This window comes from Mauremys mutica, chromosome 12, assembly GCF_020497125.1.
Source record: "Mauremys mutica isolate MM-2020 ecotype Southern chromosome 12, ASM2049712v1, whole genome shotgun sequence".
NCBI classification, from domain to species: domain Eukaryota; kingdom Metazoa; phylum Chordata; order Testudines; family Geoemydidae; genus Mauremys; species Mauremys mutica.
In genome coordinates, this window is record NC_059083.1 from 21121561 (window position 1) to 21148831 (window position 27271).

The 27271-nt window shown below is 54.9% G+C and overlaps 2 protein-coding genes across 2 annotated transcripts; both read left to right on the top strand.

Annotated features, from left to right (window-relative positions):
• Positions 1–6280: 6280 nt before the first annotated feature.
• On the top strand, positions 6281–11976 carry LOC123344901. Its single transcript, XM_044981402.1, has 2 exons — positions 6281–6732; positions 10407–11976. Exons 1-2 carry the CDS (start codon positions 6285–6287, stop codon positions 10925–10927), a joined length of 969 nt encoding a protein of 322 aa, XP_044837337.1. The 5' UTR covers positions 6281–6284; the 3' UTR covers positions 10928–11976.
• A 4745-nt stretch (positions 11977–16721) lies between these two features.
• Positions 16722–27039, top strand: LOC123346616 (coiled-coil alpha-helical rod protein 1-like). The gene is made up of 8 exons (XM_044984093.1): positions 16722–16772; positions 16991–17324; positions 20554–20664; positions 20928–21034; positions 21399–21511; positions 21931–22009; positions 25925–25994; positions 26545–27039. The coding sequence occupies exons 2-8, from the start codon at positions 17013–17015 to the stop codon at positions 27037–27039; spliced, it is 1287 nt and encodes a 428-aa protein (XP_044840028.1). The 5' UTR covers positions 16722–16772; positions 16991–17012.
• Positions 27040–27271: the final 232 nt, after the last annotated feature.

The window sequence follows — 27271 nt, forward strand, 5'->3', positions numbered from 1 at the left end:
CAGCGCTGAGTAGAGCAATACTATCACCACCCGTGACTTGCATGCTGTGCCTCTGTTAATGCAACCGGAAATGGCATTTGCTTTTTTCGCAACAGCATCGCACTGCTGACTCATGTTGAGGCTGCGATTCACCACAACCCCCAGATCCTTCTCAGCGGTGCTGCTGCCAAGCCAGTTATCCCCCATTCTGTATTTGTACATTTGGTTTTTCTTCCCTAAGTGTAGCATTGTACATTTGTCTTTGCTGAATGTCATTTTGTTGTCTATAGCTCAGTTCTCCAATTTATGAAGATCCTTCTGAATTTTAGCTCTATTCTCCAAAGTGTTGGCAACACCCCCTAGAAACAAGCCCTCGGGATTTGGGCGAGGATCTAATCTTCTTGCTTCAAAGTGAAAACCAACCGTCAGCTACCGCAGGTCAGGAGGGAACGTTCCCTGAGGGGAGATTATCCCATGTCTGCTACTGCCTAGTTCTTACACCTTCCTCAGATAGAACCTAGGAGTCCGGTTCCCAACCCCCCTGGTCTAACCTGCTACATCCCATTCCCCTCATTAGTCTGGCCTCCCAGGGCTCCCCGCTCTAACCACTAGACTCTACTCCCCTTTGAGAGCTGGGGAGAGAACCCGGGAATCCTGTTTCCCAGTCCCCTCTGCACTAATCCACTAGTACATGTTTCCTAGTTTGTAAACTGTTTTAGGAAGGGATCACACCTTCCTAGGTCTTTGTCCTATACCCAGGAGTATGGGGGGCCTTTCTCCTAATCGGTGCTACTCTAAAATACACATTAAATAATAATTAATAATATTTTCAGGGTTACTGGCTGCACAATGGCAGATGAAGCTGGAAAGTCCCAGGCGCTGGTTAAAGCTGAGCTGAGTGTCAGCAAAGCCAAGGATGTGCGGAAGGAGACGGAGTTGAGGATGAAGTCCTACGCCAACTGGGAGGAGTTCCTCATGCCGGCCCCCATCTCCATCGCCATCCTAGGGCAGCTGGTTTTCATTTCAGCAGGGCAGGGAGACTTCTCCATCAATAAGAACCCCCCTAAGGATGGCTTTAAGCACATCAAATACCCAGAATCCTTCAGGGCCTGCTTGTGTCAAGTCAGTAACCAAGGCTGGGTGGCCTTCAATACCGCACATGTCAACATGGACCAGATCAGACTCCTCTCCATGAGCGTCCCGGGACGGATGAAGGCGATTGTTAAAATTCTGTTCCAGGACATGGAGACGGTGAATGCCATGCTGCCGACGCACCTAAAGAACATGAAGGCCGTGGCAGACGACTGCAAAGACTTAGCCCAGGGGGTGAAGGACAAGTATTCAGATGTCATCTACCTGATCCAGGAGCTGATGGAGGCCTGTTTGAACGCCAAGAAAGGTTATGAGGATGAGCTGAAAGACATCCAGATAGCGCTGCAGCAAGCACAGATCAAGGAGAAAGCAGCCAGGGAGGCACAGAAGCTGGCTGAGCAGTATCACGACCAGATGAAGCAGCAAGTCGATGAATCCTTTAACCAATACAATGAAGCCATGAAAGCCATTCCCACAGGGTGGACTGCTGTGGGCATGACCATTGTGGAGAATATTACAAATGGACTTTGCAATATTGTCAATGGGATTGCAGGCATGTTCACAGGAAAAGGGGGCAAGATGGGAACTGAGAAAATGGAAGGCAGTGCTGTGGCTGGCCCAGAGCAATTCGACCATGGAAGAATAATGCCAGCACTCAACATTTTTGCAAAATCAGGAATGCTACTGACGTTTGCAACGCAGCTCAAAGAGCTAATCGATGAGCACGATGGCCTCAACATGAAGAAAATCGTCAATGAGAAAACTCAGGAAGTTAACACCAACTGGCTGAAAGACTGTTTGCTAAAGACGAAGAGCAGCATAGACATGGAAAGTATGTGTGAGCCAAAAAATCAAGCTCAAGAGATCTGCGCATCTGGCCTCCGTATTTGTGAACAGCTGGAAAAGATGGCCTTGTCCCAAAACAAAGGAAAGGAAGAAGTGAAGTCTCTCGTTGAAGAGATCAAACGCTTATACCAAAGAGCATCAGAATTTGATTCACACAGTAAATCCTCAGTGGGATCTCCTGCCTTCGCCCCCAAGCCACCAAACGTGGCTAAATGTCAACAAGACTCAACGGGAGGATCCAGTGCCCTGCGAAATGCACATTTGAAGGTCGAGCAGAGCCGGGAGATGCTGAAGTCGACCCAAGATGAGTATCAGAGGAGCTTTGAGAACTTCAAGAGGCAGAATGATGAGCTGACGGAGATCATGTGCGCTATGGAGAAATGCAACGTGCAAGAAATCGATTTTAAGGCAGCCAGGGAGATGCTGATCAAAGGGCTGGAGGCCTTGGGGAGGGTGAAGGAGCAGTGGGAGAAGATGGTGAGGTTCTTCCAGATGATCTCCAGCTTGATTGACTCCTGCCTCAGTCGGGAGATCAAGGAATTTGTGAGCTCTGTCTCGGACGTACAGAAAATAGAAAATTATTCCTCCAAATCCTTCGTGATAGACACCATCTACACCCAGGCATTCAACGCTTCCAATGTGGCCCACCTGGTGCACATGATCTCTGAGACCTACACCGAAGTGTCCAATAAATACCTGATGGATCGAGTGAGCAGCCTCGGGCGACTGATCGCCATGGAAACTTCCCACCCGAGCTTTGAGTCTGAGCGGGAGGCATTACAGAAAGGTTGTGAAGAGGCCCGCCAAGCCATCTACAACATGGTGATTGAGAAGAAGGAGGAGTTTGATAGGAGTGTCGAGGCCAGGGTGGAGACGATCGACAGGGAGCTGAAGGCCGTGCTACCCCCTGTGAGCGTGGAAGAGCAGAAGGCAATTGAGGGAGCGGTGAAACGGGGGATGAAGGAGCTGACTGCAGAGGAAGAAGACCTGTTTGAGTAGATGGATTCACCGGTGGGGTCCCAGCTACTGGCTCACACTATGGGGAGTCTTCATAATCAACCAATTGCAGCCCACCTCGCTTTACTCAAAATATGACCTTTGCTTTGCAATACCTGAGCTTGAGAAAAGCCAGCCTTGCAGTCAAGATGCTGCATGAGGATACGGCAAACCTTGGCTCTAGTCTTTACTCTGCCACATGTTGTCCTTTGTGACCCTGGGCAAGTCACCTTATTTCTCTGTGCTTGGGCTTCCCACCTCAGCCAGGGGGGAGGGGAGACACTTAGGTACTAGCGGGCCCTCATAAGAACCTAAAGAGAGATTAATGGAGGGAGGAGATGAGGAAACTGCCTGTTCTCTCCGAAGCAGGATCTGAAGATTTTATAGACTGTCACAAGCAGCAGAGCTCCCACTACTCGTGCTGGAGTGCAAATTCCACCTTCAATGACCCAGGAGAAATTTCCATTCACATGCTGCCATTGGAACCAGCCAGACAATTAGATTGGGGAGGTGGGGTCGGGGCTGGACTCCTGGGTTCCTTCATTATCTCTTGGAGGGAGGTGGTGTCTAGAGGTTAGAGCATTGGCGGCTGGGAGGCAGGACTCCAGGTTTCTAGTCCCTGTTCTGGGAAGGGAGTGAGGTGCAGTGGTTAGAGCAGAGGGAGGGTGCTAGGAGCCAGGACTGAGGCTGGGAGCCAGGAGCTTTTTCCTGTGTCTCACGTTGTTAGCTGAAGGGCAAGTCACTTCACCACTCTCTGGGCCTCACGTCTGCGAGATGGGGCCATAGCACTCGCTGGACTCACAGGGCCAGGTGTTCAAGGAATTTAGTCACCTAACAGTGCAAATCGGCACCTGGCGGGATTTTAAATTGGATGCAAAGGGAATTAGGCACCAAATAGAATGCAAGGGGGGGTAGGCACCTAACTAGCTTTGGCACATTTGAGAATCCCACTAGGCCCCCATCTGCACTGTTAGGCACCTAAATCCCTTTGGAAATGTGGCCTACAGGGATGTGGACTGAGAAGAGCCCATCTTGTGCCCATTGAAGTTGAGGCAGAACTCCCTTTGGTTTCGACTGGCCCAGGGTTCCTCCCGACATTTGGAAGGAAATCGGAAGCTGCCATAGTCATTCCCCTGAGGCGCATAGGGGGGATTCAGCCAACCGGCGGCGCGCTGCGCACACCTGGCACAGAGTCAAGCAGCAAGTGTGAGCTGCCTGATGGGTCCTTGGACTTCCTGCTTTGCGATGCTGCAGCACGGAGCATTTTCAATAAAGCCTCTGGCATTTACTAGCATTAAGGAGCCTCTTGTTATTTAGTAGAGCAATGCAGAATTTGGGCAGAATTAATGTTCTGCGCAGAATTTCATTGTTCCCCGCAGAATTGGCGCTGCGGCGCTCCTGGCCACCACTAGGGGCTTCTGGACCCGGCAGAGCCCAGCTCACCAGTGCAAAAATAGAAGACACTGATGGGAGGAGGGAGAGCCAGAGGGTTCCTGGCAGCTGCTGTTCCTGGCATGCCCTGAAGGAAGGAGGCAGCGTGTCCGTCAATGAGCAGAGTGCCTGGCCTTTGGGAATGGAGCCCTGTGCAGTGTCAGCCCTGCACAGCCCAGCACTGAAATCACCACAGGAAACTCCATCCAGCCCCATCTGAACAGCATCAGCCTGTGTCTGCCGCTGGATCCCTTGGGCTCTGGGGGGAGGGGATGCGGATGTCTGCATTGGGGGGCCCCGTGCAGTCCTCCCTTCTGGAGCAAATACCCCTCCAGCACCCCACATCCATACCCACTCTCTAGACTCTCTTTCTCCTGCAGTGCCCTCTCTTTGGGAACCTCTATATGGTAACCCTGCAGGGACAGGCTGAAAAAAAGAGATTCGACTAACAGACCAAAGGGGCAGCATTTTCCCCACAGATGTGCCCATCTGGCACATGTGACGCACCCAGACTGAGATGCCCAGAAAAGCATAACAGAGAAACAGGCACTGGGTTGTCGCAGGGGTTTCCTGAACTCTCTACTCCTGGGGGAATTTTTTTTCTTGTCTGGATTGTTACATAGACCTGCTGACAGCTGTTTTGAAATGATTTACCAAAATAATTGCACCTGACGTGATTATATTCTGTTATTTTGACAGATGAATTATGCAGAATTTTAAATGATTGTGTGCAGAATTTTTAACTGTTTGGCACAGAATTCCCCTAGGAGTACCCATGCCAGGGGCTCGGTGTGTCTCCTTTCCACCAATCCCAGAGTCCCCCATTCCCACCTTGGCATGGGGTCTGTAGGCCCCCTTTGCCACCCACGTTGGGCTCTATGCACCTACCCCATCCATCAACTCCTTTCCCCCACCATTCCCATTTCGTTCCTTTCTAGCTGGGAGACCTATCATTAAGGGTGTCCGCATGTTCCCTTCTCCTGGGGCGATGGGCAGAGCGGAGCTGGGGTGCGGTTATGCTGGAAAATGCCAATGGTGCCATCATCCGGTTGGCTGACCTATGGGTAATTGCAGAGTGTGTCAAGCTGCCACATCAAAACTGATTGCTGGCACCAGCCCTCGCATCTGCCCCTGCCCTACATCAGTACAGACCCAGATCTGCCCCCAGGTTCCACCCCCAACCTGAGGCAGGGATCTGCTCCCTGCCCCACCTGTACCCGAAAACCCCTGTGGCGCGGGGAAGGCAGTCGAAGGCAGGGAGAGATGGGTCTAAAAAAATCACATTCTCCAGTAGTTGCAAGGCACGCAAGAGCTGGTGACACGGAGAGTCACCTCCATATTAAACTAGGAACATGGCGGGGAACCAGGGCCCTCCTTTGTCCTGTGATTATGTGAGGCCCTTTCCTACTGAAAACGTTTACATTACAGACCTGACGCTGCTTCCTCGAGCTGATGCGCCTTGGATTTCAGAACAGCAGGGGGAAGGTTAGACCCGGACTTGCAATGCAGGGAAGGAATCAGTCTGTCTAGTTGAAGATCCTCCAGACCTGATGGTGCCACAGAACTTTTCCGTTTGTGAGGAATAACATAAAGGGCCAGATTCTGATCTCAGTGACCTGGGTGTGAATCTGGAGTGACCCCACTGACATCAATGGAGCCAGAGTCAGTTCTGATCTCAGTGACCCTGTTGCCATCAATGGAGTCAGGGCTGGATTCTGGTCTCAGTGATCCTGGTATGAATCTGGAGCGATCCTGCTGCACCAGTGGAGTTGTTCTGTACTTGCCCAGGTGTAACAGTGCACAGACTGGATAACAGCTGGCCTCTGCTAACAGCTGGACCCAACATCTCAGACTTATTTTGTTCTTGCAGGCAGGACGTCATCTCGTGGCAGCTCCCCATGGCTCTTTCCACTTGCTCTGGACGAGATGAGGGTTATAAGATGGTCGTCCGGGACCGTTTTGAGGCAGGGATGAGGGAGCTGGTGTGTTTCACCCAACACCTACTTGAAGCTGAGGCAGATCCGAATGCACACGGGAAAATCCGGGAACGAATCCAGGCAGCTTCCCGAGAGATGTCAGCAGCAGATGAGGAGCTGGGAAGGCAGCTGAAGACGGTAGATTCCAGAACCGAGGAGCTAGTAGCGAAGAAGAAAAGCCTGCAGGACGAGCAAGAGGAAAAGAAAGGGACCCTCAAGCGCTTAAGGATCCAGCTGGACTCCTGCCGCGGGTCGGAAAGAGAGGCCAGAGAGATGCTGGAAAGGGCCAACAGGCAGCTCGGAGAAATGCAGGCCGAGCTGCAGAGACAACGAGAGGAAGCAGAGCGCAACCGACTGACACGAGATATTGGCATCGGGCTGATGTTTATTCCTATCGTGGGGACAATTGCTGGTGAGTGGCTTGTGCTGTTTGTACATTACAGCCTCATGGTGCCTTATCGCACACACTTTGCAGTTGCTACCAGGGATTTAGGACTTGGAGAGTCCGTCCATCTGCTTGACACCATAGGATGGTGTGACCTTCCCCTCTGATGTTATCTGGACCGGGGATCTGCTAGGTGATGCCAATCCTTGTCTCTGGGAGCCAGCCTGACCCTGCTCTGCTGTGAGAACCCCCACTCCTGGGCTGTTCACGCACAGTCTCTGGCATGTCAGCTGCTCCTTGGATTGTGCAACCGAATGACACTAGCCAATCTCTCTGGTCCCAGACACAACCCTAGGAACCTCCGTCTTGCAGTGGCCAGTTATGCCCGCTGGACACTGCAGGGTTATATGAGTTCATCAATTTAATAAAGAAATTGATATGCACCAGACTTGTTATCTCAAGGGACATCTCTGACACGATTCAAACCAAACGCACGGCTTCAGGTAAAATAAACAAACAAATTTATTAACTACAAAGATAGATTTTAAGTGATTATAAGTCAAAGCACAAGAAGTCAGATTTGGTCAAATGAAATAAAAGCAAAATGCATTCTAAGCTGATCTTAACACTTTCAGTGCCCTTACACACTTAGGCTACATCTACACTACGTGGGGGATGGGGGGGATCGATTTCAGATGCACAAATTCAGCTACGGGAATAGCGTAGCTGAATTTGACGTATCTGATCCGACTTACCCTGCTGTGAGGATGGCGGCAAATCGACTGCCACGGCTCCCCCGTCGACGGCGCTTACTCCTACCTGGGCTGGTGGAGTACGCGCGTCAATTCGGGGATCGATTATTGCGTCCCGACGAGACGCGATAAATCGATCCCCGAGAGATCGATTTTCTACCGCCGATCCGGGTGGGTAGTGAAGACAAGCCCTGTGCTTCTCACCACAGGCTGGTTGCCCTTCAGCCAGACGCTCCCCTGTGATCAGCGCTTCAGTTGCTTGGTGGTGGTGTCTGTAGACGGAGATGGAAGAGAGTGAGCCTGGCAAACATCTCTCCCTTTTATCGTGTCCTTTCTTCCCTCCTGGCTTTGCCACCCCCCTTCAGAGTCAGGTGAGCATCACCTTGTCGCAGTCCCAGACTGCCCAAAGGAAGGAGGTGACTCACTCGAGGGTCTAACAGATTCTTTTGTTGCTGCGTGAGCCACTGTCCATTGTTCCTGTGAGGCTGGGCTGGGCTTGTCCCATCCATGCCCTGATGAGGTGTGAACTGCCTCTCTGTTCCTGGAGAGTTTTGCCTGGGTTTGCTTTAAGCCATGAGAACACATTTTCAGCCTCATAACTATATACATGAAATTGTAACCTATAACCTCACTATAACCTCACTGTAACAATTACTATAACAACCATGCTCAGTGCATCATGCGCCTTCCGAAGACACCGGACATGACAAATTTTGCATTGGATACACCCCCACAATCATTTTATAAAGATGAACATGGGGGTGTAGGGTGTTCCCCCGAGGTAAAGAGTGTCACAGATGGGTCCACTCCATCCCCTTTCTAGTAGTTCCTGCTCTCCCAGTCCCTACTGAGCATGGAGAACCAGCAAGAAACTAGCTAGCATAAAGGGGCTGGGGAAAAGGCCTTTCCCCTTTAGGAGGCACCAGCTCCGATCCAGCCCCAGGGAGGGAGAAAGGCTGGCTCAGGGGTGCAGGGAATGGGGCACGGGGCCTTTCCCCTCTGGGGCAGTGGGTCTGATTCTCTCTCAGGGGATGTTTTGTTCTGTATGAAGTACATTGGCAGCTTCCCCAGCCCGGCTTGCAGCTTCAGCATAAATGGTAAGGACTGATCAGGACATTGAGACCAAAATTTTCTTTTCTCCAGAGACGACTCACAAAGGACGGGGGAGGGGGGGGCGTCATTATCCATGTTGTACAGATGCGGAAACTGAGGCATGGAGCAGGGCAGCGACAGCAAGCACAGAAACAGAATAAAACATTGGAACAGCTGTAAGGAACCTACAAAAAATACATGTGCTGTCTGCTGTTATAAATATTGGTGATCAACAGCAGGCTTCAGGCAGCCACCCTGTGCCTGAAGAATGGGGCCAGACATGGAAAAAGGTGGCCCTGGCAAATTAAAAAATGAATTGGGGGCCACTGCAGTGCAACCAGCAGCTGACAATAAAAGCCGGGTTCTGGTAAGACCTAAACCGGGACCTAGCCGGGTGCCTGTCAGAATGGGAAAAGTAAGTGTCCAGGAGGGAGACGTAGCAAACAATCTTTTCACTGGACTGGTAAATGAAATGAAAGAAAGAACGGAACAATTCAGAGAGCACGTTAGGAGACAGGAGCTGTGACTTGATCGCAGGGCAGTGAATAAAAAAGAATTTCAAAATGAAAAACCATATGGGGCAAACAAAAACAACAGACACTGGGGGAACAAATTCAGGTTTTACAAGAGCAGGTAACGACCCCCACTCTTCTCTCAGAGCCAGGATAAAAACCAGGGGTGCAGGGTCCCAATTGCTTTAACCCCTGGATCCAAACTCCTTGCTCAGAGCTAAAAATAGAACCTTCTTTCTCAAATATGTTTACATACTGGTTACGTTTTCCTTTATATCCTTTCTCAGTTTGCTAAACTCACTGCTGCTGCCTGTACTTTAAGATACCTTAAAGAGTTCATCTCTCTTGGCTCGCTACCTGCCTAGGTTGTTCTTCACTCCCTCTTCCCCCGCCTCTCCTCACTTCTACTCTCTCTCTTTGTTTTAAAAGTTAATAGTTATAAAAATCTCCAAAAAATAAAGCAATTAAAAACAAAACAACAAACAAAGAGAAAACAAGGTAAATACTTTAAATAAATCCAGTAAATTAATTATTTTAACCCATCAGAAATGCAACAGCTGGAATTACTCCTAACTTTAAAGATATGGTTGCCAAGCAACAAAAATGTAGACTCTGCTTCTAAGCCTAACCACGGACTAATCTTTGAAACACGGGCTTTCCTGATTTCCATACAGCAAAGTTTTAAAATAACGTTTAATGAAAAGTGCCTTGAGTTGCTAAATTAATACAACAAATTTGGCAAATATTAATATACATTTTAATCCCTTTTTATTAAGTTTTAAATAGGGTAATAATTTGCTTATTTAAATGTTTAACTCTTTTGTTTATTTTTTTTTAAATTTTTGTTTGCCTTATTTTGAGCACACAGGAGACTCCCCCGCAGGGCACTGGCTGGATACCCAGTCCTGCTGCCCCCTCCTCTGGGGCGGGGAAGGGGCTGCGTGGGTCACTGGAGAGGGCACGAGCCCAGGCCGCGTGTGAGGCGCAGCAGAGCCCAAAGGGAAGGAGGCCCCGGGCTGGGGCTGCTGGGAGGGGCTGGGGGGTGAGTCCTGGGTGAATGCTGCCTCCCCACAGGCTGTTGGAGGGGTCTGCACCCCACAGCAAGGGGGTGGTGCAATTAGCTACCAGCTAAGGGACCCCCCTCCACATATGCAGTGCTTGGGCCCTGAGCTCAGTTGAGGGGATCTGAGCAGCACCCAGTGCAATGAGGGCCCTGATCTTGGTTGGGGGAAGGTCTATGCAGGGCCCGGCGTGATGGGAGGACCCAATCTTGGTCGAGGCCTCTAAGCACTAGTGTAATACAAACAATAATAATCATATAACTAATGATAGTTGGTTTCACCAGGCTCCATCATGGTCGGCTGTGGGCAGGTAGCTTTGGATGCCGCTGAGAAAGCCGCAGGCGAGGCCCAGGATGCCGTTAATCGACACGCGAACGAAGTGTTCAGCTACTCAGTAGAAGTCTGCAGGTACGAGGAGCAGGAGCGGCAGGTGGAGGCCGAGATCGCGGCCAATAACCAGCGACTGGCTCAGATCGACGCGGAGCGACAGGCGTTGGCCGTGCTACAGGGGGAGATCATCACCCTGCAGGACGGGCTGAGGAAATGTGTTACCTTCATGAACGGGCTAGCGGGGAGGGTCCGCGTGGCTAAAAGGCTCACCGAGCACCTGCTGATCTACGAGGAGCTGGCCAACATCCTCGGAGAGGTCGTCCAGCAGGTGCTGCCCCTAATGAGCCCGGGAGGCGAGGCTGGCACGAGATTCCTGGCCGCGGGAGAACTCCAGGGCCTCATTGAGAAGTTAAAGTCGGGCGGTTGCAGCCTCAGAGCCCTGGCAGACGCCGAGGCAGCAGCAATTGAGTTTTAAGGCCACGATTTCAAAGGCTGAAGGCCCAGGCTGGGCTGCGGTGAGCGCATGGGTTTCCCTCTACGCTTGAGAATCGTACCGGGCTACAAGGCTGGTTAGTTGGGCTGCCACCTCCAAGATCCAACCCCCCACCCAAAATAGCCTTTGCCCCTCACCTCCACCATCCTGACCCTCTGCTTCCTCTCTCAGGTAACCCCTGGGGCTCAAACCCCCATCTCTGCACCTCTGTACTCTCCCTGCTGGTGAGCCTGGCGTCCCGCCCTCCCTCCTCCACCACGTGACCCGGCTCACTCCTCCCAAGATCCCTGCGCGGCCACGCAGATTATAAGTGAAAACACCCCTGGCGCATGGCAACCAGCAGGAGAAAAACCGGCCAGGTGCCAACCCCAGCCAGGGCTGTGCCATGTTAACTGACACGGAGAAACCTGCACAGCCCCCTGTGTGCAAACAGTTATACTGGTGTGAAGGGGCCTTTACTGGTTTAGCTTAGTCCCCTTCCCCTGTGGGAACAGGCACCGACATGCCAGTAGAGCTGCCTCCACACTGCAGGGGGTAGCTAGGCTGTGCTGGTAAAACCCCCAATGCAGACACAACTGTGTCGACAGAGGAGTGCTTCCGGCGGGTTCACTGACATCTTTTCGGGAGGTGGTGTTTGTTGTACCATCCGAAAAGCTCCTGGTGTTGGCGTGAGCTGCGTCTACACGAGGGAACCCTGCCGGGCTTGCTACACTGACTGTCTCTGCAATTTAGTTTAAGACAATTAGATGCAAAGTGTAAGTCTGGGAACCAGTTTTGGTTTGGAAACATCTGGCCACTTTCTGAGGGGAAAAAAGGAAAGTTTTGGAGAAAAATCCCAACATTTTTGCTAAAAATGTGTTAGTTTTTAAAAAAAAAACCAAAAAAGCCAACAAATTCAGTAGAAAATACATTTTTTTAAAGTCGGTTTGTTTTCAAACCCAGCAGAATTAAACCTTCTCCAGAATTTGTTTGAGTTCAGGCAGCCCTAAAATTGGCAGATTATGTGTATTTATGGCCAATCAAATGGAAAACTACTCACAATTGCAGAAATTATGAATGCAAATTGTCCGTTTTTCTCCATAGATTTTGGGTCTATTTTTCTGAACATTTGTCCCTTACTTACCCTTGGTATTTCAGTCTGGAAAAAGCAAGAGTCGATGAATTTTCTTGCCTCAAAGCTGTGAAGAAATATCTGAGTCTAATATCTGAAATACTGTTTTAGCAATTTGCTGAGAAGTATTTTGACATAGCCCTGGATTCAGTCTTAGGTGTTTCATTTTTCTGATCTAGTGGTTAGAAGAAGGGAGCTGGGAGCCAGGACTCCTGGGTTCTCTCCTCGGCTCTGGGAGGGGAGTGAGGTCTAGTGGGTTAGAGCAGGGGAGACTGGGAGCCAGGACTCCTGGGTTCCATCCCCAGCTGTAGGAGTGGGGTCCAGTGGGTTAGAGTGAGGGGGTCACTGGGAGCAGGGACAAGAGTTGCCAGGATGGGGGCTACATGGGGGCCGTCGGGGGGTGGGGCAGAGGTTACTGGAGGTGGGATAGGGAGGGGATGTGGGCTGCATGGGGATCAGCGAGGACAAGATTTGCTCTGCAGAACCGTTCTTATTAGTCATGATGCCCAAGACGGAAACAACCGAGCTTGGCTCTCTGATCCCGGGGCAGTTGGTGGGGGCAGCAGTTTACACCCATTGCCTGCCAGGTTTAACTCGTAGGCCGGGCACTCTTGACCTGGCGTCGTTGTGGGGCCAGAGCCCCAGGGGGCAGTTTGACAGCAGCTGCCGGAGCCCAGCCACACTCTGGCACCCTCCATCTCTGCAGCCCGGCTGGATGAACGAGCCCCGTCCCCTGTGTAGATCTGCACCTGGGGGGGTGTCCTGCTAATGCCCAAAGGAACTGGCACTCAGCACAGTGCTAAGCCTGGGAACTCGGGCCTGCTATGCGAAGAAGTTGGAAAGTTCAAGTTCGGCGGGGGGGCTTTTCCTAAGGCTGTTTCCTTCCTGTGATAATAAACATCCTGCTCCTCTCCTGCCGCCCCCCCCCACATTTTCCTGCTGTGATGCGGGTTTGTGTCCCATGCACTAGTGCACGGCTGTTAATGAGTTAAACTCTTTTTACTGCAAAATAAAAGCTGCTTTAATGACAATAACGGAGCCCCCTGACCTTCGGGCAGTTCTGTCTATACAGTGGGAACTTTAATTTCTCTTATTCCCGTGAGCGGGCGCTGGGATCTCTCCTGCCACGATGAGCTAGGAGCCCGAGGCAGAGGTGGCCCCGCAGAGCGGGATCTGCCCAGAAGAGAGGTCGGCTGCAGCTAGGCAAGATGCTCCAGCGTGTGTCTGAGCTTCCTGCCGGCTGCAGGGCCAGAGGCCGGGGTAACAGGCAGGAGAAAACAAATCAGAAGCACAGAATCATGACAGGACCAAGCACCATCTAGACCGTCTGGCTTTGTGTTACATGTGTAGAGAGTTCTGTTGTGCGTCTGGGCTTTTACTGGTTTTAGAGAATGGGACATGGGGCCTGTCCCCTCGGGGCGCCGGCTCCCATCCGGCCCCAGGGCAGGGACTGGCTGGCTCAGGGGGGCAGGGAATGGGGCAGGGGCCTTTCCCCTCTGGGGGGCACCGGCTCCCATCCAGCCCAGGTTGGTGCTGCTGGGTCTGGTCACTGGTTGTCTCCCATGTGAAGTGGGGCTGGGCTGGCTCCATGGAAGGCAGCACCCGTACGACTCAAACTCTACCAGCCGAGGGCACTGACCAGAACCGGGCCCCTCGGCTGGCAGCCCCCCCAGAGCAGCCAAGGATTGAGTGGGCTGTGGAAAGGGGGCTGGGTGTGCAACAGGAGGGGGACACTGTGCCCCATCCAGGCTGCCCCTGCTCTGGCGGGGAGACACACAGGCCTCCAGCCTACAAGGACGAACCCCTCAGGGGTCTGGATCTGGGCCAGGGGAGGGTTTGAAGCTGGGTCTCCGTGGGCCATGAGCCCCCTGAGGGATGAGGTTTAAGGGAGGAGCAACCAGAGGGGATGGTTTAGACACCAGCGGGCGTCACAAGCTAACAGGAGTGAATCCAGGCGCTGGCTACTGGCCTCGCCCCGAGCCCGGCCGGCTGGTGGGTCTGCAGAGGGGCTGTGACAGTTTTGACCCAGCTGAGGTGCAGGGGGAAGAATCACCGGACGCCTGGGTTCACTGCAAGCAGAGCTTTACTGAGTCGGCCCCACAGAGAGAACAGCAGGAAAGAATCGCAGCAGAAATGCAGCGCAGCTAGAAATCCACTCGTCCTTGTACTGGTCGAAGGGCTCCTCCATGTGGTGTTTCATCTGCTTTGGATACAGCTCAGCACCTCCAGGGACTGCGTTGCATGTCGGATTCTCTGCTGAAACTGGATTAGTTAACCCAGATTAACCCCCCACCCACCCACCCATGTGGACATCCTTACCCTATTCCATTTTAGTTTAACTCTGAGCGGAAATTAACATAGAATTAAACTAAACCGGAACAAACCATTCCCTCTGCATTAAGGGCATCCACATAGAGGATTAATCTGGTTTAATGAATCCGGAGCGGGTCTCCATGTAGACAAACCCAATGGGTCAATGCAGCTAAGCACTAGCGTTGCTTATCAGCACATACAGGCGCTCCCAGGCTCGCGGGAAGGATCCCGGAGCCCGGCCTCCAGCGCCCCTTAATCCTCCCCGCCCTGGCCCCCTACAGCTGTGATTGGTCAGCACTGCCTGGGGGCGGAGACGCTGGCTCCCGTTCTCCCCGTTGATTGGTCACTCCTGCCTGAGGGCGTATATTCCCCCGCTGACTCCTCCCCTCGGCGCGGATTGGTTAGTTAGGGGAAAGGGACGTGCCTCGCTATGACCCCGCCCCTCTGCCCGCTGATTGGCTAGTTCGGGTTTCCGCGGGCCCGTGGCGCGAGGGGAGGCTGTTGGTCTCGCGAGGTTTCCCCGCAGCCCGGCGGGGGGAGCTGGAGTGTGCCGGGTGCGGACAGGTGGGCACCCGGGACCAGACTCCCGGCGTGCCCCGCGCGGGGGGGGGAGCCAGACTCCCGGCGTGCCCCGCGCGGGGGGGGAGAACCAGACTCCCGGCGTGCCCCGCGCGTGTGGGGGGGAACCAGACTCCCGGCGTGCCCCGCGCGTGTGGGGGGGAACCAGACTCCCGGGGTGCCCCGCGCGGGGGGGGACCAGACTCCCGGCGTGCCCCGCACCGGGGGGGGGGGCTGTGGGGGCCGAGTGTGGGACGGGAATGGGGGAAGGAGCAGCTCGGGATGTTATCAGCGGGTCGATCATAAATCCCCAGGCTGCGGCAGCCGCCTGGTGGGCACGTGGCCGGGGCAGAGAGACGAGCCCGTCTGTTCCCCTCTAGGGACGGGGAGTCGTCCGGCCGCCCCCGGGACAATGGACAAGAGGGAAGAGTCCAGAGGTCACCTGGACCCACCGGCCGCCTTCGGAGCCCCCAGACCTGCTGGTAACATCCACAGCTCTGAGAGTCCCCTCAGCTCAGCACCACGCGCTGCCGTCCCAGATGCCTGGGTCCCATTCCCCATCTCCAGCACCTTAGGGACAAGCCCCATGCATTGCCATCCCGGACACCTGGGTCCCATTCCCCATCCCGGTCTTCCTCCCCATAGGGGCGAGCCCCATGTATTGCCATCCCGGATGCCTGGGTCCCATTCCCCATCTCCAGCACCCTAGGGATGAGCCCTATGCATTGCCATCCCGGATGCCTGGGTCCCATTCCCCATCCCCAGCACCCTAGGGATGAGCCCCATGCATTGCCATCCCGGATGCCTGGGTCCCATTCCTCATCTCCAGCACCCTAGGGATGAGCCCCATGCATTGCCATACTGGGTGCCTGGGTCCCATTCCCCATCTCCAGCACCCTAGGGATGAGCCTCATGCATTGCCATCCCGGATGCCTGGGTCCCATTCCCCATCCCCAGCACCCTAGGGATGAGCCCCATGCATTGCCATACTGGGTGCCTGGGTCCCATTCCCCATCTCCAGCACCCTAGGGATGAGCCCCATGCATTGCTATCCCAGACGCCTGGGTCCCATTCCCCATCTCCAGCACCCTGAGGATGAGTCCCATGCATTGCCATCCCGGACGCCTGGGTCCCATTCCCCATCTCCAGCACCCTAGAGATGAGCCCCATGCATTACCATCCTGGACACCTGGGTCCCATTCCTTGTCATTTCTCCCATAGGTCCTAGGGGGCTGATCCCTCCCTCCCATTTCCAGAGCCGGTCGGCGCCGCCCCTGGCTGCTTCTGGAGCGGTGTCCTGGAGGGCCAGGCCGCCCTGTTGGCAGCCCCAGGAGCTCAAGGAGCTGAGGCAGGAGAACCAGCGCCTCAGAGATGAGCTGCACAAGTGGACAGCAGGGGGCGGAGCTAGCTGGGCTCCGAGCTGCTGCCCTCCAGCAGGAGGCCACGGTGGCCGCCAGGGAGAGCACCGTGGCCTGCCTGCAGGGGGAGCTGGAGCAGCTGAGGGGGAGGAGCCAGGCTGTGGGTGAAGCCCTGAGGGCGGAGCTAGAGGAGCAGAAGAGGCATGGCCAGGCAGAAGTTACTGCCCTGAAGGCGGAGTTGGAAGAGCTGAGGAGGTGTGGCCAAGCAGAAACTAATGCCCTGAGGGCGGAGCTAGAGGAGCAGAGGAGGCGTGGCCAAGCAGAAGCCGACGCCTTGAGGGCGGAGCTGGAGGTGGCCTTTGAGCAGCACCAGCAGGAGCTGGCGGTCGCTCGGGGGGAGCTGCAGGCGGCGCTGGAGGAAGGGAAGGCTCAGACCCAGAGGGCGACAGAGCGTCTGCAGGGGGTGCTGGCAGAGCACCAGGCTGAGGTGAGTGGGGGCCGGGAGCCAGGACTCCTGGGTTCTATCCCAGCTCTGGGAGGGGAGTGGGGTCTGGTGGGTTAGAGCAGGGGGGGCTGGGAGCCAGGACTCCTGGGTCCTATCCCTGGCTCTGGGCGGGGAGTGGGGTTTGGTGGGTTAGAGCAGGGGGGACTGGGAGTCAGGACTCCTGGGTTCTCTTCCCACCCAGGTCCCCTCTCTCCCCCCAGCTCTCCCGTCTCTGCCAGGCCCATGGGGCTGAAGTCGGCTCCCTGCGGCAGCGGGCCCTGCAGCTGGAGCAGGAGCTGGAGGCGAGGGGACGGGAGCACCAGAGCCTGCTGGAGCAGCTCAGGTAGGAACGGCCGCAGGATGGTGCCCCCTGGAGGCAGGAAGCCCCCATCCTCATGTGTCTCCCTCCAGCCCTGTGACCCCCTGCAGCCCGAGCCGGCCCAGAAGAGCCAGTCCCTGCTGAGCCGCTGGCGGGAGAAGGTCTTTGCCCTCATGGTGCAGCTCAGATCCCAGGAGCTCGGCCACGCGGACGCCACCAACCTGCTCCAGAGGAAGGTGAGGGCCTGCTGGAGGGGAGCGGGGTCTAGTGCTGGGAGCAGGGGGCTGGGAGCCCGGACTCCTGGGTTCTATGCTGGGGGAATTCTGTGCCAAAAAAATTAAAATTCTGCACACAATATTTGAAAACTCGCCAAACTTCTGCATATTTGATTTGTCAAAATAACACAATAGAATCATGCCAGTTACAGTTATTTTGGTGATTTATTTCAAACGATCTGTCAGCGAGTATGTCGGTAACAATACAGACCCAACAAAAAACGATGCTGGTAATATTTTTTGACAAGTGGTTTCCTTACGAGGCGTATTACTACGCAACTTTGTGTAATTCATCTAAATGACACTACAGAGCTGTATGTCCTGCACCCGTCGGAAGCAGGGCAAAGGCCTGGGGGAGTCAGGGGTAACGGAGGAGCTGAGGGAGAGGGAAGGAGCCTGGAGGGTGTTGGGTGTGGGTGGGAGGTTTTTCTTTGGGGGGGGCAGGATTGTTAGGGTGTTGGGAACTCTCCCCCATGCAGACCCTGGCTGACCCCAAGCCTCTCCCGTTCAATCAGGCACATGATCATCTGCCTTATGTCCCTGCACCCCGCAGCCCCATGGGTCTCTGCAGCTCCCAGGCTCAACACTGTCACCCCATGCCCCAGTCTGTTCCCCCCACTAGCCATTCTGAACCCCAGTGTGCGACACCCCCCCAGTAGCCCCGTGTGCCCCGCTCTGTCCTGACCTGGCTCCGCGGGCAGGGTGCTGTGGTGAACTCTCCCCGGGGGGTTCTGCAGAACTGGGCATCGAATTTTGTATTTTCCCACATAAAATACATTTTGCCTAAGAAGTGCTGCAGTTCTGACTTTTGCCCACCAGAGGGCGCAGTGGCGCTAGGACGCAGCGTAGAATCAGGAGTGGACGGGACCTTGAGAAGTCACCTAGTCCCGTCCCTGCCCTCAGGCCAGGACCAAGCAGCATCTAGACCATCCCTGGCAGGTGTTTGTCCAACCTGCTCTTAACAGTCCCCAATGATGGAGATTCCACAACCTCCCTCGGCAATTTAGTCCAGTGCTTCACCACCCTGACAGTTTTTCCTAACGTCCAACCTAAACCTCCCTTGCTGCAATTTAAGCCCATTGCTTCTTGTCCTGTCATCAGAGGTTAAGAAGAACAATTCTTCTCCCTCCTCCTTGCAACAACCTTTTACATACTTGAAAACTGTTCTCATGTCCCTTCTCAGGCTTCTCTTCTCCAGACTAAACACACCCAGTGTTTTCAATCTTCCCTCATAGCTCATGTTTTCTAGACCTTTCGTCATTTTTGTTGCTCTTCTCTGGACGTTCTGCAATTTGTCCACATCCTTCCTGAAATGTGATGCCCAGAACTGGACACAGATACTCCAGCTGAGGACTGATCAGCGCAGAGTAAAGCGGAGGACTTACTTCTCGTGTCTTGCTTACAACACTCCTGCTAATACATCCCAGAAGGATGTTTGCTTTTTTTGCAATAGTGTTACACTGTTGACTCATATTTAGCATGTGATCCACTATGACCCCCAGATCCCTTTCCGCAGTTCTCCTTCCTGACAGTCTTTGTATGCATGCAACTGATTGTTCCTTCCTACGTGGAGCACTTTGCATTTGTCCTTATTAAACTTCATCCTATTTTCCTCAGACTATTTTTCCAGTTTGTCCAGACCATTTTGAATTCTTATCCTGTCCTCCAACCTCTCCCAGCTTGGTATCATCTGCAAACTTGATAAGGGCGCTCTCTATGCCATGATCTAAATCGTTGATGAAGACATTGAACAGAACCGGACCCAGAGCTGATCCCTGCAGACCCCACTCGTGATGCCCTTCCAGCCTGACTGAACCACTGTAAACTCCTCTCTGGGAGCAGTTTTCCAACCAGTTCTGCACCCACATTATTAGTAGCTCCATCTAGGTTGCATTTCTGTAGTTTGTGTATGAGAAGGTCCTGCGAGACCGTATCAAAAGCCTTACTAATGATATTCCCTGTCTACCACTTCCCCCCATCCACAAACTTTCTTTGACAGGGTAACAAGCCATCAGGTTGGTTTGACACGATTTGTTCTTGACAAACCCAGGCTGACTGTGACTTATCACCTTACTATCTTCTAGGTGTTTGCAAATTGGTTGCTTAGTTAGTTGCTCCATTATCTTTCCAGGTACAGAGTTAAGCTGTAATTCCTGGGTTGTCCTTACTTCTCTTTTCATAGATGGGCACTAGATTTGCCCTTTTCCAGTCTTCTGGAATCTCTCTTGTCTTCCATGACTTGTCGAAGATAATCGCTAATGGCTCAGATATCTCCTCAGTCAGCTCCTGGAGTAGGAGGCATTTCATCAGGCCCTGGTGACTTGAAGGCATCTAATTTCTCTAAGTAATTTTTAACTTGTTCTTTCCCTATTTTAGCCCCTGATCCTACCCTGTTTTCACTGACATTCACTATGTTAGTGTCCAATCACCACCAACCTTCTCAGTGAAAACCGAAACAAAGATGTCATAGGACACCTCGGCCATTTCCACATTTTCTGCTGTCGTCTTTCCCCCTTCACTGAGTAACGGGCCTGCGCTGTCCTTGGTCTCCTCTTGCTTCTAATATATTTCTGGAATGTTTTCTTGTTACCCTTTATGTCTCCAGCTAGTTTGATCTCGTTTTGTGCCTCGGCCTTTCTAATTTTGTCCCAACAGATGTGTGCTATTTGTTTATATTCAGCCTTTGTAATTTGACCGAATTTCCACTTTTTGTAGGACTCTTTTCAGAGTTTGAGATCATTGAAGGTCTCCTGGGTAAGCCAGGGGGGTCTCTTGCCAGACCTCCCGTCTTTGAAAAAACTGCCAACTGTCTTCAATTGTTTTTCCCCTTAGACTTGCTTCCCGTGGGATCTTACATACCAACTCCCTGAGTTTGCCGAAATCTGCCATCTTGAAATCCATTGTCTGTATTGTGCTGTTCTCCCTCCTACCGTTCCTTACAATCATGAACTCAACCATTTCATGGGCACTTTCGCCCAGCTGCCTTCCACTTCCAAAGTCCCAGGAAAGCAGCCGGCTGTTCTGGTGCCACAGCGCCCTCTGGTGGGCAAAAGGCAGAACCGCAGCACTTCTTAGGCAAAACGTTTGTTATGCGGGAAACTACACAATTGTGCGAGACCGAGGGATTGGGCACGTCCGCGAATGCGTAGAATCCGCCCCGGAGTAGCTCTATCCCCCACTCTCTGTCTAGGTCTCAGAGCTGCAGGGCGAAGTGGAGTCGAGGGACCAGAAGGTGGCGCTGCTGCTTCACAGTCTTCAGGACAAGACAGCTGAGGCCGATATGGAACGAGTGAACAACAAGTTTTGATCCTGGCTCAAGGGGGTGGGGAATGGGGCATGGGGCCTTTCCCCTCTCGGGGGCACTGGCTGCCATCCGGCCCCAGGGCAGGCACTGGCTGGCTCAGGGGGGCGGGGAATGGGGCAGGGGCCTGTCCCCTCTAGGGGGCACCACTTCCCATCCAGCCCCGGGACAGGCACTGGCTGGCTCAGAGGGGGCAAGGGATGGCACCCGGGGCGGGCACTGGCTGGAACTGGCACTGACACGGGCACTCTGCTCCCTTACAGAGGCTCCGGGCCGAGCTGTCTCACCAGGAGGACTCAGGGCAGCGTCTCCAGCGCCGGGCGGAAGCAGCCGAGGGCTCCTTGTGGGGTCTTGTGGAGATCGTGAGCAGGTACCTCTCGGGGGCGCTCTACAGACAAACACGGGGGCCCTGGGGACTAGAGCCCTTTCCTCTCTAGGGGGCGCCGGCTCCGATCTGGCCCCACCCAGGATCTCTGGCTCTGATCTTGTCCCTCCATTAGCATGAACTTATAATCAGCGGCTCCCGCCACACCCCCGCTACCCAGAATCCTTTGCTGCAGTGTTTTGGCATCTGTGGACCATCAGCCCCTGGGGCTGGCGTGATTGAGGTCACGACCCTGTCTGTCCCCTCATCCTCCAGTTCTGGGGTCACAGGCCCAACGTGTGGGACGTGAGGTGTGTGGTCGGGGTGTGGAGGTCATGCCCTCTGACCCTCAGTCTCGTCCTGACCCCAGGCTCCACCAGCAGGTTGGGGGGCAGGAGGCGGAGTTGAAGGCAGCTGCATTGAACCTGGCGGGGCTGGGAAACCAAGTCACCTTCGCCGCCAAGAGAGTTGACACCATCCAAGGTGAGAGGGACGAACCGGAGCACTGAATCCGACCGACGGGGCCCATCTACCCCGGTATCCTGCCTGCCCCAGGGCAGACCTATGGGCCCATCCAGCCCAGTGTCCCGGATCATATCTTCTGTGGGTCTCAACGGAGTACATGATCCCCCTTCACTTCCTGTCCCAAACTTTTGAGCGGAGTTACTGTGCGGCTGTTGCCAGCCACCCTGCCCCAGAGCTGGCTGCATTTCAGCGCCAGATGGGCCATCCCCTGCAGCATCCCTGTGGGGATGTTCCCAGCTGCCCCACCCCAGAGGTGGCTGCATCTCTGCACCAGGCAAGCCGTCCCCATACGGCATCCCTGTGGGGCTGTTCCCCGCCACCCCACCCCAGAGGTGGCTGCATCTCTGGGCCATAGCTCTACATTTGTGCCGTTGCAGGGCTGGTGTCTCGTAAAGTGGCCCTGGCTCGACTGCAGAGAGACGAGCAGCCCAAGGCCGCTGGGTCAGAGAATGACGGGTGAGTCCTGTCCAGCCCCACCCCACCTTGGGGATGGGAACCAGCCGATGGCACAGCGCTTGTAGGGGCACCAAGAAGAAGTGGAGTCTAGTGGTTAGAGCAGCGGGGGGCTGGGAGCCAGGAGTCCTGGGTTCTATCCCTGGCTCTGGGAGGGGAGTAGGGACATAGGCGGCAAGTTCTATGGGCCCATGGAGCCCAGGCCCCACCAATAATCCTAAAGGTGGACCCAGCTCCACCAATGTTTGGGCCCTAGGCCCTGTGCTTTGGGAGTCCCCGCGTCGCAATGCCGGGCGCTCTCACCGCAGCGGCAGCTCCCGGGAGAGGCCCCAACAGCAACTGGGCTCACAGCCCATTGGCCGGGAACCCCAGCCAATGGGAGTTGCCGGGGGGCGGTGCCTGAGCTGCCTGGCCACGCCTCACAGCAGGGAGGGGGAGCGAGCCACCGGCGTCTGAGCCCTGAGCAGAGCAGCAGCAGCGTCTGTCCCTGTCAGACAGACTCAGCCGGTGAGCTGTGGGGGCAGCCAGACACACAGACACAGCCGGGGAGGGGGGTTGGTGGGGACAAACAGACACAGCCAGGGGGTTGTGGGACAGACACACACAGCGGGGGGGGGGGGACAGACAGACACAGCTGGGGGTGGTGGGGGCAGCCAGCCAGACACAGCCAGGGCGTTGTGGGACAGACACACACAGCGGGACAGACAGACACAGCTGGGGGTGGTGGGGGCAGCCAGCCAGACACAGCCGGGGGGTGGTGGGGGCAGCCAGCCAGACACAGCCGGGGGGTTGTGGGACAGACAGACACCAGGACACAACCAGGGGGTTGTGGGACAGACACACACAGCGGGGGGGACAGACAGACACAGCCAGGGGTGGTGGGGGCAGCCAGACAGACACAGCTGGGGTTGTGGCACAGACACACACAGCCGGGGGTGGTGGGGACAGACAGACACAAAGACACAGTCGGGGGGGGGGCGCATTGGTGGGGACAAACAGACACAGCTGGGTGGTTGTGGGACAGACAGACAGAGCCAGGGGTGGTGGGGGCAGCCAGCCAGACACAGCTGGGGGTTGTGGGACAGACAGACACAAGGACACAGCCAGGGGGTTGTGGGACAGACACACACCAGGACACAGCCAGGGGAGTTGTGAGGACAGACAGACGGACACAGCTGGGGGGTTGTGGGGACAGACAGATGGAGCCGTGGGCGGGGAAAGGAGCAGCAATGGGCACCCCGGGGCTGGTATAAAAACCCTCTGCCCCCTCGAGAGACTCCCAATGACCCCTGGCCTGTGCCCCTGTCACTCCTCTCCAGAGAGCCCTCCCCTTTGTGCCAGCCCACTGCCTCCCCTCCTCCAAAGCTCCCTACAATCTCCCCCTTTGCCTTCCGCCCCCCAGCCCAGCCCATTCCATTGGCCGGGAGGCTCCCGGTCTAGTGGCTATCAGGGCCCACGGGAGCTGCACATGAGGCAGGGTGCCTGCCTGCAGATGCAGACTTGCCTGGCTGTGCCTCCACAGCACAGGGAGGGGGAGCCCGAGCCACAGGTGAGCAAGCCCTGGTCATCATCATCACAGGCCCAGTAATTCTCTGGATATTTAATTTCACTGAGGCAAAATGTGTGCAATTTTATGGGTTGAATGACTGAATGACATAATACCCACCTGCCCGCATTGTCCATCACTAAGTCCAGTAATTTTGTCAAGTGTTTGTTGCACAACATGGTGGTGCCTACCCCTACCTTGTGCTTCAGGGGGTGATGGGGTCCAGGGCAGCCTGTTATAGCCTGTTATAGAACTACCTGATTAGTAATTGGATATGTTGGCTGGCATCTTTTTTTTACGTGTTCGCTCCCCCTGATGTTAGAACCTGGCTACACCACTGGGGAGGGGAGCTTCCTAGCCCTGTGCAGCTGGGGCTTGGGTGAATTTTGTGATACTGTGCCCCTCCCCAGCTACCACCCTGCAGTCCCCACTCCTGCACCATGCTGGGCAAGGGGCAGCCCCATCCCCAGTGAGGCTATGGTGAGGGGTGGCAGCAGGGGAGGCCATACGTGATGGCAACCTCCCCCCTCGGTACCCACCATAGGGGAGCCGAGTGGGCTTTCTGGACCTGAGAGGGACCTAGGAGCATGTGCAGTGACTGGGGGGCAGAGGAGGGGTCCCTCCCCTGGAGCTTGCTGCTGCCAGGGAGGGTGGAGGGGAGTCCTCTTTGGCCCTAGCCCTGGGGCAGCCTGTCTGCACCCCAAGTTCCTTATCCCCAGCCCTGCCCCAGAGTCCTCACCTGACCGGAAAAACACGCAACTTAAATTTGGTGGTCAGTTTAGAGTATCATAGAATATCAGGGTTGGAAGGGGCCTCAGGAGGTCATCTAGTCCAACCCCCTGCTGAAAGCAGGACCAATTCCCAACTAAATCATCCCAGCCAGGGCTTTGTCAAGCCGGGCCTTAAAAACCTCTAAGGATGGAGATTCCACCACCTCCCTAGGTAACCCATTCCAGTGCTTCACCACCCTCCTAGTGAAAAAGTTTTTCTTAATATCCAACCTAAACCTCCCCCACTGCAACTTGAGACCATTACTCCTTGTTCTGTCCTCTGCTACCACTGAGAACAGTCTAGATCCATCCTCTTTGGAACCACCTATCAGGTAGTTGAAAGCAGCTATCAAATCCTCCCTCATTCTTCTCTTCTGCAGACTAAACCATCCCAGTTCCCTCAGCCTCTCCTCAGAAGTCATGTGCTCCAGCCCCCTAATCATTTTTGTTGCCCTCCGCTGGATTTTCCAATTTTCCACATCCTTCTTGCAATGTGGGGCCCAAAACTGCACGTAGTACTCTAGATGAGGCCTCACCAATGTTGAATAGAGGAGAATGATCATGTCCCTCGATCTGCTGGCAATGCCCCTACTTATACAGCCCAAAATGCTGTTAGCCTTCTTGACAAAGGCCAGAGGAGGGAGTGTTAGTGCCTGTGCGGACTTCTGGGAAGTGCATGGTGTGGAAGGGGATGCTGGGATGCTCTGGAACCACTCCTTCAAAGCCAGTTAGGACTCTGGGGGAGCCTCCTCTCTGAGCAGACTGTCTCCAGGGCAAGAAGCTTACACCTTCCTGGGTCTGACCTCAGAGCATTCAGCCCTTCCACACCATGCGCTTTCCGCAGTGAGTCTGCCCAGGCGGGGTCCTGGGGCAGCCAGAGGTCCCTGCACCCCAACTCCGCAGTCAGATGTGACTCTCAGCCAGACTGTAAAACAGAAGGTTTATTAGATGACAGGAACACAGTTTAAACAGAGCTTGTTGGTACAGAAAACAGAACCCCTCTGTCAGGTCCATCTTGCGGGGTGGGGAGCCCAGAACCAAGTTCTGGGTCTCTCCCCATTTCCCCAGCTAGCTCCAAACTGACACTCCCTCCTCTGGCTTCTGTGTCTCTTCCGGACAAGGAGGCCACCTGATCTCTTTGTCCCCAACACCTTCAGTTGGCATCTTGCAGGGGAAACTGAGGCACCCACACAGTATTCAGAGAAAATATTAAGAACATTCCCACTTCATCACAACAGGTGCAACAAAATATAATACTGTATATTGAAGTAGGCAAGTGCTGCTTCTGACTTTCCACTTTTAATTGACCCTTGTAATCTTGTGGCGCTGACGCGTTGTAGCTTCATTTTATATCGGCTTACAGGGCGGGAGCGCACCACCATTTTGGGCCCCACCAAAAATTATACAAACCTGCCGCCTATGCTGGTCCTCTCAAATCCCAGGCCATTTATTCCTGTTTAGCCCATCAGCGCCTTGGCCTGGCATCTGGGCAGCACTGGCCCAACGGGGCCTTGATCCCATTCGGGGTCTGGGTGTGGCGCCCTCCACTGCCCAGAGCAGCAGCCAGGCTGTGGAAGCCGCTGTGCCCTGGTGCCCTGACAGGGGGAGCACACAGGAGATGCCCCTCTGGGCTCTGGCTGGATACCTGGCCATGCTGCCCCCTCCTCTGGAGGTGTGAGCGGGGAAGGGGCTTTGTGGGTCACTGGAGAGGGCACGAGCCCAGGCCATGTGTGAGGAGCAGCAGAGCCCAAAGGGAAGGAGGCCCCGGGCTGGGGCTGCTGGGAGGGGCCCTGGGATTGCAAGTGGCTGGGGGGTGAGTCCTGGGTTAATGTCTGCCTCCCCACAGGCTGTTGGAGGGGTCTGCAACCCCCCGCCCCAAGGGAAGGGCCCCCCCCATATGCAGCGCTGGGCCCCGATCTTGTTGGGGGATCCATGCAGCACCTGGCATGATAGGGGTCCTGAGCATTGTTGGGGGGGGCGTAATCTACGCAGCCCAAACGGACAGGGCTCCAGACTTGGTCGGGAGGGGTCTGTGCAGGGCCTGGCGTGATGGGCAGACCCGATCTCTGTCGGTGGCGGGGGGAAGGCCATGTGTGCAGGGCCTGGCGTGATGGGGTCTCTGTCAGGGCCTCCAAGCAATAGTTTAATACCAGTAATAATCAGTATCCCACAACTAATTATATTCGGTTTCACCAGGCTCCGTCTTGGTCGGCTGTGGGCAGGTAGCTTTAGATGCTGCTGAAAAAGCCGCACATGAGGCCCAAGATGCTGTTAATCGACACACAAACGAAGCGTCCAGGTACTCAGCAGAAGTCTGCAGGTATGAAGAGCAGGAGCGGCAGGTGGAGGCCGAGATCGCGGCCAACGAGCCACGACTGGCTCAGATCGATGCAGAGCAACGGGCATTGGCCGTGTTACAGGAGGAGATCGTCACCCTGCAGGACGGGCTGAGGAAATGTGTTACCTTCATGAACGGGCTAGCAGGGAAGGTCTGCGTGGCTAAGAGGCTCACCGAGGACCTGCTGATCTATGAGGAGCTGGCCAACAGCCTCGGAGAGGTCGTTCAGCACATGCTACCCACAATGAGCCTGGGAGGCGAGGCTGGCACGAGATTCCTGGCCGCGGGAGAACTCCAGGGCCTCATTGAGAAGTTAAAGTCGGGCGGTTGCAGCCTCAGAGCCCTGGCAGACGCCGAGGCAGCAGCAATTGACTATTAGGGCCATGATGTCAAAAGCCGAAGTCCCAGGCCCAGAGCTGGGCTACAGCGAGCACATGGGTTTCCGTCTACGCTTGAGCATCGTACTGGGCTAACAATGCTAGTTAGGTAGGGTCGCCACATCCGAGAGGCAAAAAAAAGCAAACAAACCCAGCCATTGCCCCTCACCCCTACCAGCCTGACCCTCTTCTTCCTCTCTCAGGCACCCCCAGGCCTTGGACCCCCATCCTCCC

Coding starts and splice junctions, on each gene's coding strand:
- LOC123346616 (XM_044984093.1), top strand. CDS start 17,013: ATGGGGCTGAAGTCGGCTCCCTGCGGCAGCGGGCCCTGCAGCTGGAGC. Junction 17,325..20,553: donor CCAACCTGCTCCAGAGGAAG/GTGAGGGCCTGC, acceptor CTCTCTGTCTAG/GTCTCAGAGCTGCAGGGCGA. Junction 25,995..26,544: donor TGCTGCCCCCTCCTCTGGAG/GTGTGAGCGGGG, acceptor GGCTGTGGGCAG/GTAGCTTTAGATGCTGCTGA.
- LOC123344901 (XM_044981402.1), top strand. CDS start 6,285: ATGGTCGTCCGGGACCGTTTTGAGGCAGGGATGAGGGAGCTGGTGTGT. Junction 6,733..10,406: donor TATCGTGGGGACAATTGCTG/GTGAGTGGCTTG, acceptor TGGTTTCACCAG/GCTCCATCATGGTCGGCTGT.